Source organism: Lissotriton vulgaris, chromosome 2_2 (assembly GCF_964263255.1).
Source record: "Lissotriton vulgaris chromosome 2_2, aLisVul1.2, whole genome shotgun sequence".
Lineage (NCBI taxonomy): Eukaryota > Metazoa > Chordata > Amphibia > Caudata > Salamandridae > Lissotriton > Lissotriton vulgaris.
The window spans coordinates 110,502,740-110,515,393 of NC_141688.1; the positions used below are offsets into that span (position 1 = coordinate 110,502,740).

Genomic DNA, 12,654 nt, shown 5'->3' on the forward strand with positions numbered 1-12,654 from the left:
AGAATCTGGTCTGGGAACAGAATTGTTTTGGCTTCCAGGAAATATGTTTGACCTTGCAGACCAGATGTCTTGTAAAGGGGGGCTTTTCCTCTAGAGGCTCCGAACACTGCCTGTCTTGTAATGATTGGCCAACATCCAATTTTGTTCCGCGGACGGAGTGTTTATGTAAGGGAGGGGTGAACTCGCTCTTCCTTGCTGTCGGCGCAGACAGCTTCATTGCCTCCAGATAAGGGATCCCTGTGCATGCAGAGTAGTTGGCAGACTCTTGGCCCTTGGAGTTAGTTAGATACAGTAGGCCTGGGCAGGCTTCCCTGATTAGAGAAAGAGAGGCTTGAACCAAGTGCTTGGCAGCGCCCTGCTCCTGCTATGAGATCATCACTTGGCAGTGATTCAAATTACTTCACACTGTAGCCTGGCTTCTGCGTATTTTTTTGGAGCAGATTCAAAACTCTGAGCACGAACATTTTTCTGAAGGGAGGGGCTGTCTCACAGAGGATTAGGGTATTACTAGGCCCTTCTGGATGTGTTTAAAAAAAAAAAAAAAAAAAAAATTAGATTTTGCTCAAACAAATTTCAAAGTATATGGTTTTAATTATTTCTTGATTTCAGAATAATGTTTTTAATTAATTAGGATATTTTCTTTTCAACAATGAAAAGCACTTGGGGTGCTTTTTAAATGGAAAATTTTATTTTGCAAGATTAATGATACTTGTTTTCTTGTCCTAGGTTGCTGGGTTGTGGTGTTGGTGCGTGCGTCGGCCCACCCCCCTCCCACTCCCATTATTATTTTAGTTTTTTACTTTCATGTTTTTATGTTAGTTTATTATTTTTGGAAGATGGAACCAGACCAGACCAGACCAGACCGGATTGGTGGTGGATGGCCGCATCGGAGGAAGTGCTTACAGAAGATGCAGGGTGGTGACCTACACTGATGTCCCAAAATTGACTGCCTTGAACCCCAATAATAGGACATTGGACTCACAACCTGCCATTGGCTAAGCTCGTCATGAGCATGGAAGGGGTTCTATGTTGGCTGCCTTGGCGGTCAGGTTTAAAAGCCATAAAATAACATTGGATATATTTTTGACAAAACCAATACAATGTTTTATTTGTGACAGAATCCATCATGATACGATTTCCCGCAAAAGGATTTTGTTATGTAATTCCTTGGCCTGCATTATTCCCATGTTTTTCTTTGCAATCACTACGAACAGGCCCCACTTAAAAAAAAAAAAAAAAAGAAATGTCTTCATGGTTTTGATGTTTATGTAGTACTATCTTTGCTTTTTAGGATGCAGTCACCTATTATAGTTTTCCTGCTTTCTACAAAACAGTATGGAGGGATGGAAAAAAAAAAGAATGGTGGCACACATGTGTTCCACGGTGTGATGAAAACTAGGTGCTAACTGTTTTGTGCTTTTATGTATGCATCACGTTTAGATATGCATAGTGTTACACCAGCTATTTTGTAGGAATGGGGTTGTCTTTCTTTTCCTGTTATTACACTTTCACTTTGATTGATCAAAGAGTGGTTACCCTAGACTTTAGGTTGTCCTGGGAGGTGTGTCTTTTAGTATGATTATGTCCTATTAATGTTTGCCCAGACCTTGAGAACCGTTTGTCATGTTTACTTCTCAGATTTCACCAAATTTTTCCTTAAGTTGACCAATGTCAGTAGGCCTCATTTAGGCCCATTGTTATTTTTATTCCACTAACAAGCCCCTACACCAATAGATTTCATGAGTTATCATTAGCTTAAGTTGTCCGAAGTAGGTAGGCCTCATTTAGGCCCTTTGTTGTTTTTTCATTAGAAGTTGAAACACATTTAGTTCTTAAGTTGTCCGAAGTAGGTAGGCCCCATTTAGGCCCCTTGCTGTTTTCATTCAACACATAAATCCCTACATCACTAGACTTCACCAGTTATCACTAGAAGTTGAGGCACATTTAGTTTGAGGATGCTTTGGATAGTTTCTGTTGTTATCAGATCCAATCTTAGATATGTTTCAGCATTCAAGTCAAGGGTGCTTTGATTTGTTTTCAGTTGGTTGTTATATTTGTATTCCCTACATTGAGTTTCAGGTGGAATTTCCTTAAGTTGCCATTCATTTTAGAGAGTTTTTTGGTTTTTGATTTGTTGATAGATTATGTTGATGTTTGTTTATATGGATGTTGTTGTTTATAGATGTTCGCAAAATAAAGTCTAAGGGTGGAATGTCTTGGCAGGGTTTTTGGCTCTATTTAGCAGTGATATAGACTTTAATCTTGCTCACATCTAGGATAGGTATTCTTAGCTTGTGTTGGCCCTTTTAAGCCCTTTTTCCAGACCTAGAAGAGGCCATCTATTGCCTATTGGCTTTGGCCTGTTATTATTTCTTATAGTAGAGGTTGGATCCTGTGGTCCTGACTTTAGATTACACATTGGTATGGTTTATGTAGGTATTCTGACAGAGCTAAGGGGTATTTCATCCTTTTCAGGCCTACGGGCCTAGAACTAGAGGGACTCCATCTTGATGGAGCTGAGAGGCTTTTCAGGGTAAAGGTAAAGTTTATAGTTAAAGCTGTTGTTCACTTGGAGAGAACCGGTCTGGGCCAGCCCTTATCGGTAGGCTGTATTATTCTCTGTGTGGAAGACACAACAAAAGGCCGGCCGGCTGGGTGTGTGTCCTTGACGCGGAGTGGTGCAGGGATCTGATGGGCGGCAGGCTGATGGCTGGAACTTTCCATGAGGAAACAGCATTCTATATCAGTGAAGTGCAGAGGCGGAGTCAGGGAGTCGAGTGGAATTGGAGGAGCGGAGAGGAGTCAAGCTGGAGTGGTAGAAGAGTGAGGAGCTGTTGGAGTAGTAGAGAGAGAGGGTTCAAGCTAGAGAGAGCTGAGTTGAATTAGAGGAGCAGAGAGTGTTGGTAGAGTTGGAGGAGTGGAATTGCAAGAGGAGAAGAGACAGGACATGCTTGGAACAGAGAGAAGACAAACAGACAGTCAGTGAGCTGGAACTGAAGGAAGCAGTCAGAAGCAGTTACTTATCAGGAGGAGGTGTGAATAGCTGGAGTCTGAAGTAATGCCTTTTAGAAGAGACTGAGGAGAGATCGTGGATTAACCTGTGGGAGCAGCTGGAGTTAATTGGACATTGGCACAGAGACATTTAAAACAGAGTGAACAAGCTAGTGGAGCGAACGAGTCAGAGCGGCAGAAACCATTAGGCTGAAGCTGGAAGGTGGAGAGAGTCCGTGGGGGAGAGAAGTCCAGTGCAAAGTGATCAGCGCAGAGGTGTATCCAAGAGTGCAGGAGAGAGAGAGTCTGAGATGAGCCAAGAGCACAGACGAGAGAGGAACCCAGATGACAGCTAGAACAAGACTTCACACTAATCAGGTGATATCTGTCCTGTCATATTAGTTTACTTTACACTTACATCTTAATCTTGTCTTTATTCCCTAGGCTATTGTATTGCTAATCCTTTTCCTTGCAGCGGTGTGTTCTATCTATAGTCTTTGTCAGTTACATGTGGATGTGTCCATTACAATACAGATCTGTGTAGGTGTTTATATTGTTAAATAAAAACAGCCCTAGTTCTTAGTGAACTGACATGTGCCTTGTATTCTTGTTCTATCCCGGTAAATGGCGCTTCTAGTTGAGAGTTGTTTGCATGAACGGATGTTCAATCCCGATCAGGTAAGTGGTGATCAAATAAATAGGGAGCGAGTGGACCTTTGATGCCAGGAGCAGAAGGCACATATTATTAATTGGCTAACTCCTAATATTGTAGTAGCAAGCCCTTAGTGAATAGGGAGAGAGACTTCCCAACATATAACTGAAGGTGTTCATAGGAAAGTGGTTGTCGTTGATATACGGCGTTAATGAGAGCGCTGGGGAGGATTACCAGCGTGTAGGTCTGCCGGATTGCGGGCCGTGTGTAAGTGAGAGCGCTGGGGGGGGATTACCAGCGTGTAGGTTTGCCGGATTGTAAACCGTTTGGAAAAAGAGAGCATTGGGTTCTGCAGGCCCGTGTGTAGACACACCGGATTGTGTGTCATATCTGCCCTGGGGTAGATCAGTCTGGGTCTGAGTGGCCGCGAGACTAACTGATGTGAATAAGATATGGTAGAAAACCTATGCATGTTTATTGCTATTTCCCCATCCTTAGGTACGACCTGTACATATATATATCTATACCCATTGTGAATACGTTCTAAGGAGGGAGGTGAGTACGTTCTGGCTGGGTTAGAGGGGCCCCCAGGGGCTGATTCCATCTAAGCAGAAAATCCGGCCATTACAGTGATGTAGCAGAGTCCTTCTTCACAGGCACTGGCTTTTTGTTTTTGGATGGCACAGCTGTGACATGTCCTGTTTTAGGGTTAATATAGATATTTTTCTGCCTGGGATCGACAGGATCTGGATGAAAAAGTTCCTCTTCATCGTTAACCGCTTTTGGCGTCAATTTTTTTACGATTCCGAGCGGTGCTGGTGCTGATTTTTGTGTTCTTTGGCCTTAGGAGGTGTGGTAGAGTCCTTAGGTATGTTTTTTGTTCCGAAGGTTTTGGTTTCTGAGCCAAGGTGTGATCCTTAGGCTTAGAAGTGTTCTAAGCCAGTTTATCTACGTGTCTGGAGGTGTTCGAGGCCGGTTTGTCTTTCGGCTCTCCAGGAATTGAAGCGATTTCTGAGCAGAGTGTTCTTTTGGTTTCGGTGCCGAAGGCGCCGGTGGGACTATTATATGCGGTTTGCTCGGTCCCGAGCTACCGGAAGGCCTCTCTTTCTACTTCCGAGCCGGGCACGGAGGCGGGGCTTCTGAAGGGTGCTTTCGGTCACGAATGGGACCAACAGGCGAAGTCTTGACCAGTGCCTTCTGTTTTGATGGTGGGGTTGGGGCTGTAGACCAGGAGTGATGGGGTCATCAGAGTCTTCTGCCTCTTGACACGATTTCGAGCTCTTCGGAATCTTCTTCTGGGACATCTGGGCCTTCATCAAAGATGTACTCTGATTTCAGAGCTGATCTCTGCACCATGATGTGTCCCAAGCCCGACGATCTTGAATGGTCTTTTTCTTTTTCGATCGAAGGGAGGTGCAGGCTGGACAGCTGGACTCGTTGTGTTCTGGTGAGAGACACAGGTTGCAGACCTTATGATGGTCACTGTGCGGGAACTTCGCTCCACACTGGGGGCATTTTTTGAACAGCGTCCTTTCCATGAGCCGTAGGCTTTACAGCGTCGATAGGCCAAGCGGCCTGCGTCGACTACTGGAATCGGGCCGATGAAAGTCACGTTGAGAACTTCAATGTCTGAAGTGAATTCGAAGAGAATAAAAAATTTTTGCGGGGCGAAAAAGTTTGAAATTAAAGTTTTCGAACCGGTGCGCAAAGTTGCATCCGAACCCAATGGCTGAGAAAAACAATCTAAAGATGGAGTCGATGCCCATGCGCACTATCATTTAAGGGAGAAGTCACCTATCTCGTGACTACAAAGACTTCTTCCAAGACAACAACAAGGTGAAACCATCCAAACCCAACACCAGATGGCGATCTAATGCAAAGTATGTGATCTGCAGCTCATATGCCTCTAACATACATTTATGTACTCTTTGATGCTTTTTTCTTCTTTACATCACAAGCAATGTAGAGGCACAATTTAAAATGTTCTTCAGGGGAACTTACCTGCTCTCACCACTTGCTTGTACAAGTAAATTTGTATGTTTCAAAAGCGCTGCCAGAACAAATCTAGAAACTGTATCCAAGAGGGATTCATTGCTGACTGTTGCACTATCCCAATCTAAAACAAGAAAGACAATATTTGGAGTCTCAGTTTAAATTAAAATCATACAGAAAAGTATCCAAACAGCATCCTATGAAGGGCACATTTTAGATAGACATCTTCTGACCCTTTCAAGCAATCTCATGGAAAGAACAGAGCCATGGGTTTTAAGTAGTGCATAGTATTTCCTTAAATAAACTGTGCTGCCAAACTTAATATGTGATTTGTTTCCCATTTTTCACTATAAGTAGCAAAGTCATTCATGTACTTTTGACCTTTTCAGAAATAGTTAGCCAATTAGACCCATGAGGTAATACCACAGTCAAAAAAGCAACACACATAACCCTTTGCAAATAATATTTACAGTAGGTGGAAGGTATGTGTTTGCACCTAATTTATTCCTCTATACTACAAACAGGGCGTATTACATTGGCAAATGGTATTTTCATCAACTGTGCGCATGTTCTTATCCCACTATTCACAATCAGCAATATATCGGCTTGCCAGCACAATGCTGTTAAAGCTAGACGCTTATGGATGGACGTACAAGTGCTAGCAATTCTGTAGCAAATATATGGGAATTCAAAAATTTCAGAAGCTAACTTAAAATAATTCAGCCAGACTAACACGACCTTGCCAACAGAATATGGTTCAACTATGTCATCTAGAAACAAAGGGTGACAAAGAGAGGAGGTGACAGGGAATGGATGGCAACGACTACTGTTCAAGTAGTTGCTAAAGGATCTCAGAGTACAGATATAGAATAACAAAACAATACCAAAGTAAATAAATTAGCTACGTTTATCTTAGCTTAAATATGCTTTGATAATACCCCCTAAATTTTTAGTAACTTATTACACTCTGCTTATCTGCATATATGCTATATCTATAGTACACAGTGGCGGATGCCACTATGCAGTTATAATTATGTCAGACTTTTCATAGGAAGATCGTTTTTTGTTTTGCTGTTAACTTTAGGGCTGTTTGGGGAATCGTCAATTAAAGTTAAAAAAAAAAAGGTAATCTACCTCAGCTCATTCCTGCAAGTTTCAGGGTGATCTGGCAAATGGGGTGGGGATGAGGAAAAAAATGGGGGGAGGGGGGAGCTAATCCCATAATGCAATTTCTCTAAAGCCCCCATAGGGATTTTTGAAAAGTGATACGAAGAAAACGACTAAACAGAATTACATCACATTTGGTGGAAGCAAGATCTTTACCCAGAAAGTGGGTTTTTGAGAAATTAAGGTTAAAACATAGAAAAATTGAGATATTAGAAGGATTAGTACGGGGGACCGTAAATTCGAAACAAATGAGCATTTTGATTCGTTGCAAGGGATTTTTTTTTTCCTGTCAGCCGATTCAGTCCCCAACAATCTAAATGGATTGCCGCAACATGAAAGATAATGTTGCGGCTACAATTACAGGATAAAGGGAGTCAGTCCCCGTATTCTGCAGTAGGGGGCAGGATTAGGTGTGCCCTCACCCCCTGGCCCTTATGAACTTGAGAATTAATTTGTGCATTTGACCTTTCGCCAGGATGTATGAGAGCATGAACAAACAAGCATTTGCAATGCAATAGGTCCCGCAGTTACGCAAGTTTGAGCTATTGGCATTGTAAATGGCTATGCCTTTTATTTTGGGTTTTAAAACATATATAAAAGACATTGTAATTTACAAAGGCAATAGCTTAGTGTAGGTGCAAAGCACCATACCAGAGAGTTTAGTGTGGGTGCAAAGCACAATACCAGTGGGTTTAGGTACAAAGCGCCATAGCAGAGGGTTTAGTGTGGGTGCAATGCACCATACCAGAGGGTTTAGGTGGAAAGCACAACAGCAGAGGGTTTAGTGTGGGTGCAATGCACCATACCAGAGGGTTTATGTGTGGGTGCAAAGCACAATACTAGTGGGTTTAGGTACAAAGCGCCATAGCAGAGGGTTTAGTGTGGGTGCAAAGGACCGTACCAGAGGATTTAGTGTGGGTGTGAAGCACCATACCAGAGGGTTTAGTCTGGATGTGAAGCACCATACCAGAAAGTTGGTTTAGTCTGGATGTGAAGCACCATACCAGAGGGTTTAGTCTGGGTGCAAAGCACCATACCAGAGGGTTTAGTGTGGGTGCAAAGCACCATACCAGAGGGTTTAGTGTGGGTGCAAAGCACCATACCAGAGGGTTTAGTGTGGGTGCACAGCACAATTCAAGTGGGTTTAGGTGCCAAGCGCCATAGCAGAGGGTTTAGTGTTGGTGCGAAGCAACATACCAGAGGGTTTAGTCTGGGTGCAAAGCACAACCCAGAGGGTTTAGTGTGGGTGCAAAGCACTATACCAGAGGGTTTAGTGTGGGTGCAAAGCACAATACTAGTGGGTTTTGGTACAAAGCGCCATAGTAAAGGGTATAGTGTGGGTGCGGTGCTTAGTTCGAAGTTTTAGGGTGGTTGCAGGGTGGTCAGCTCACGGAGGTGCTACTGCACCACTTTGGAGGGTTAAAATTGGGTCCAAGGTATCCCAATTGAGATCTTAGTGTGGGTGCAGGGCGTTCTTCGAATGTCGGCCAGCTAGACCTATTCGAGACAGCAACCTAACAAACCAGATCAGTGCATTAACTCACTAGGCGATTGTAACCTGCATAATGCACGCAGTTGACCGCAGCAGGCACGTTAACTGACTGAGTTTTCTCATGGCTATGCAGAGTTTCAGTTATGCCCACATGTGTTGGGGTTTGGCCAGTGGGTCGCGCATTCCCATAACTTGTCGGTTGGTAGCAATGTGCCCTGGGGATGGGGGACCCCAAAGGCTCACTCGTTGAGAGTACCCCCTGCCAGATGAGGCGGGTGCCCCCGAGACTTCTCAAGGCAGCCAGAGCCGGAATGCAAAAGCCTGTGAGGGGCAGTGATCACGCCCTCACACCAGTTGTTAAATAGGTCATGTGCAGTAACGTGATGACATTTTCCATAACCAAAAGATGATGGAAAGAGGATGAGGTGGGGGAGGGGTAGTCCATGTGATTCAGCCTGCGCCGAGCCCAGTCTTTCAGAGAAACACATGTTTTCGTCTTTAAAAAATTAAAATCCCAGCCAGAGAGGCGGGAGGAACCCAAAAAATACAGAGACGGCAAAACGGAGAAAGGAAAGAGCCAGCGAGGCAGTGGATGCAGAAGTGTACCGCTGCGGACGGTGGCAGAGAAGGGTCACTCGGAGACTGGCAGGGGGCAAGTCGCTTCTGAGTCGGGTCACAAGGAATTACTCCAGAGACTGGTACCTGGGAGTTACTGTAGAGACACTGATTCTGGAGAGTGGTCCCAGAGGCTGGTACCAGGCGTCTCTCCAGCGGTTGGTACCAGGAATCGTTCTGGATGCTGGAACCAGGAGTCTCTCCAGGGTTTGGTACCAGGAGTCGCTCCGGAGGATGACGACGCCACGAAGACAGTGCCAAGTACAAGGCAGCGCCTAGAGGAGAGCGTCAGGGTGAAGGGGTCTACAGTGACCGTGCTGTGCGTGGAGAGACTGTGGACTAGTCAACTTGTATCCCTCAGTCAAGAGACCACACCCCGTGTCCCCATCACCACTGGAATTTCCAAGGTTACGGTGTGGACACTGGAATCAATACACCGAACAGGGCAGCACCCCTGAAAGCACATGAAGGGGGAGGGGGGGTACAGAGTATATGAACCAGGCCGTGACTGCAGTGACGTCACGACCCGTGTCCCCCCCCCACAGTAACCGTCCCTGGAGTTTACAAGTTTAAGGAGGGGGGAGCAGGCCGCCTGGACATTGGCTGCGCTACCGAGAAATGAACATGTCCTGACGTTTTTCTTTTGAATAGAAAACAGAATGAGTACATTTCCAGCCAAAGTGTTCCACCTTTTTTTGGTTCCTTTTCACAGGGGAACAAATACAGACTTGCCTGCAGCTTCCATCCGTCGGCCCCAGTCCCATGCTCACACGCTTGGCGTAGAAGCACAGCTCATCGGCGCAAGCCCAGGTTGTCTGTATGCGCTTGTGCCGCACCGTCAGCAAGTTCTGCCGCCGAGTAGTGGGGGCAGGGTCAGAGGGTGTTATCTGAGTCCAGTGACGCATTGCTGACGAGCTTATGAAAGCCAGACAAAGGCTGTGACCGCGCGCTTTAGGAGACACGCGCTGTGAAAGTGAAAGTATGGCAGAGCGTGAGAAGAGACACACGCCTTCACAGCGCGTGTCTCCTAAAGTGCGCGTTCACAGCCATTGACTGCAATAACTTTGGTAAGCTCGTGCACCTCTCCTGTCTTCACTTCGCGAGCTACACAGCGACAATAAGTCTCGCTACGCGAGCAACGCATGCGCTGCATCGGTAGCCAGACCTGAAAAGTTACTTAACTTTGAAAATGCGGGGCGTTGCTTGACAAGCCAAGATGGCGATAGTACTCTAAGAGTGCTTCCGGTCCTTTTAGGATCCTTGACAATCCTGCACTCTATCCAGTTGCATCCTTCAAACTGGGGCACTTTCAGACTTGAGACCCCCAATCAGCCGCTGGGCCTTCATGTGCTGCTTGCTGCAGTCTTGGTGGGCAGACCCCCGGAGTGAGAGGAGGCCTACACTGGTCACCGCTGCAGCGATCCCGGTCTGCATTAGGGTTGTGGGTGGTGAGCGCTCATAACGCAGTCTGCGTTCGGCGGGACCTCACACCTACCGTAGGTGAACCCCTCCTCCCCCACCACCACATAGTCCTGAGGAGGGAGCGAGACAGGGACAGAGGCATCTCTCAGCTTTCCTGTACCTGCGTTGGCTGGCGGAGGACCCCGGATCGGAGCAGAATTCGTGGCGCAACACCCAGGAAGGAGTCCGTCTCCTTGGAGTGAGACAGTGTAGGGCAAACCGGGCCTGCATCGGCCCACGGGGTGCCAGGCGCCGCCCTCGGGGAGAACACCTCCCTAAACAGACGACATACTAAGGGTGGAGATGGGGCAGCCAGGCCTCCGGCGAGTGCAGCTTACGGCTCCCAGTGACAGGGACTTTGATCCTCAGCAGTCCTGAAGATATCCCCAGACCCTCAATTAGCACTCAAGTGTGGCTCAGCGCTTCCAAGTTCCCTTGCAGCACTGAAGGAGGTTTGTGGGTCATCCTCCCAGACATAGGGGTGCCACAAAGAGTTTCTTCATCTGTTGGGTCCCCGGCAGGGCGGGTGGCCTGAACATATTGACATAGTGGCCCGGGTGCCTGCGCCTCCGCAGCCTGCGGTGACCCTCCTGAGGCAGAGGTTCCCTCAAGCAAAGATACGCTGGTCAACAACTCCACGACCCAGGTGAAGAAGGTGGGGCCGGAGCACTCTCGTGACCAACCATGGGGAAAGACAGAGGAGCTAAACAAGCGTGGACTCAGACCCAAATGGAGCAAAATGCAATCAATGGCCCCGGACACGGTTAGTCTGAACCCCCTGCGGGTACCCACATGGAGGGTGACCTGGCCACTATCCTGCAGGCCATCAAGACCGGTCAGGAATCAATGGAAACTAAGATCGGCAAGGCACGGTTAGACATGGCCCTCATTTGGAAGGACCTCCGCAATGCAACCGCTCACCTCACCGAAACGGAATCCCGCATCAAAGAGATTGAAGATGATGTCTCCACCCTGAAGGCAGAAGTAAAGCAGATGCTATCCCACACGCCTGACTATCATAGGTGAGCAGCGGATGCTGAAAAACGATTGCATCGTAATAATCTTCGCCTAGTGGGTCTTCCTGAGGTTCGGAACCTGTGAAAATGAACGCCTTCATTGAAGCCTGGATCAAATCCTGGATGCCACTGAACGCCCTTGTCAGCGTGCTTCGTGGTGGAGAGGGCCCACAGAGCGCTGGCGCCCAAGCCTCCACCGGGGTTTTCCCACAGGTCAAAAATAGCAAGAATTCTGAACTTTAAGGACCGTGACGCCGTCCCGCAGGAAGCACCCTCCTGGACGGGTTTGTCCCACATCAGCGCCAAAATTATGATCTTCTCTGATTACACCAAAGAAGTGCAAGCACAAAGAAGAACATACATCCAGGTGAATCAGAAGCTACGGGCCCTAAACCTGCAATACCGGCTTCTGTTCCCGCCCGCCTCAAAGTGATACTTCAGAATAAGACACACCGGAGGCCACTTGGGCCTGGGTGACTGAGGAATGCCCACTCTGCCTGCTGATTGACACACCTCATCCTGAGCCCCAAAGGAGACTGCAAGTTGGCACGACGGCGAGCGCTCGTGTGAGACGCACAGGATCGCGCAGAAGACGCAATGCCTGTGGAGCGACCTCCACCTCGCCTGCAGGTTTCCCCGGGAGAACAACAGATTGTCAAGAACGCAGGAACCGGCCACCTCCTGGGAGACCGCGGAGAAACACGACTTGACACCTGTGTGGCGCTCTGTGGACTCACTACGGCCCAGCTCTGCAGACACCGACCTTTCACGCAGCCCCTATACCTGATTTTAATCACTAATTGCTTTATCTGGATGGTTGTGAATCCTTAATGGTAAAGGGGCCGAATGCATCAACCCACACCACGCTACCTTAGCTAGTTTTTCTTGCATTCTTAGTCTCTGTTCGCTGGGCGACAGATGCTTCAATTATGGAAGTATGGGGAGGACATTTGGTTGGCACTGGGGGGAGGGACTGTTTTCCCTGCTTCTGATTCAGTTTGTGTAAGCCTGCGACCCTGTGAACAAAGCTAATGATATTTCTCTGTTAAGCCTGAATACCATAATCGATTGTCCCTGAGGGAATGTCGAGGCACCCCTGACTGCTGGCCCCACATGTCACCCACCTACTGCAATGACGCAACCTCTTAGCAGGAGTGAACCCATTAGAGACCTCTCATGGAACGTTAACGGACACTTATATAAAATGAAACAGACAGCGATTTTAAAGTATGCAAGGCGGACCCACCCAGGTGTCCTTTTACTGCAGA

At 47.1% G+C, this 12,654-nt stretch overlaps 1 protein-coding gene across 9 annotated transcripts in view; it reads right to left on the reverse strand.

Annotated features, from left to right (window-relative positions):
* Positions 1-12,654, reverse strand: part of HERC1 (HECT and RLD domain containing E3 ubiquitin protein ligase family member 1) — a 2,101,515-nt gene that overhangs the window by 1,820,950 nt on the left and 267,911 nt on the right. For all 9 annotated transcript variants that reach the window (XM_086959402.1, XM_086959399.1, XM_086959397.1 and 6 more), the window contains exon 20: positions 5,645-5,759. In XM_086959402.1, the coding sequence (XP_086815528.1) occupies positions 5,645-5,759 (115 nt within the window). The remainder of the gene's footprint in view (positions 1-5,644; positions 5,760-12,654) is intronic.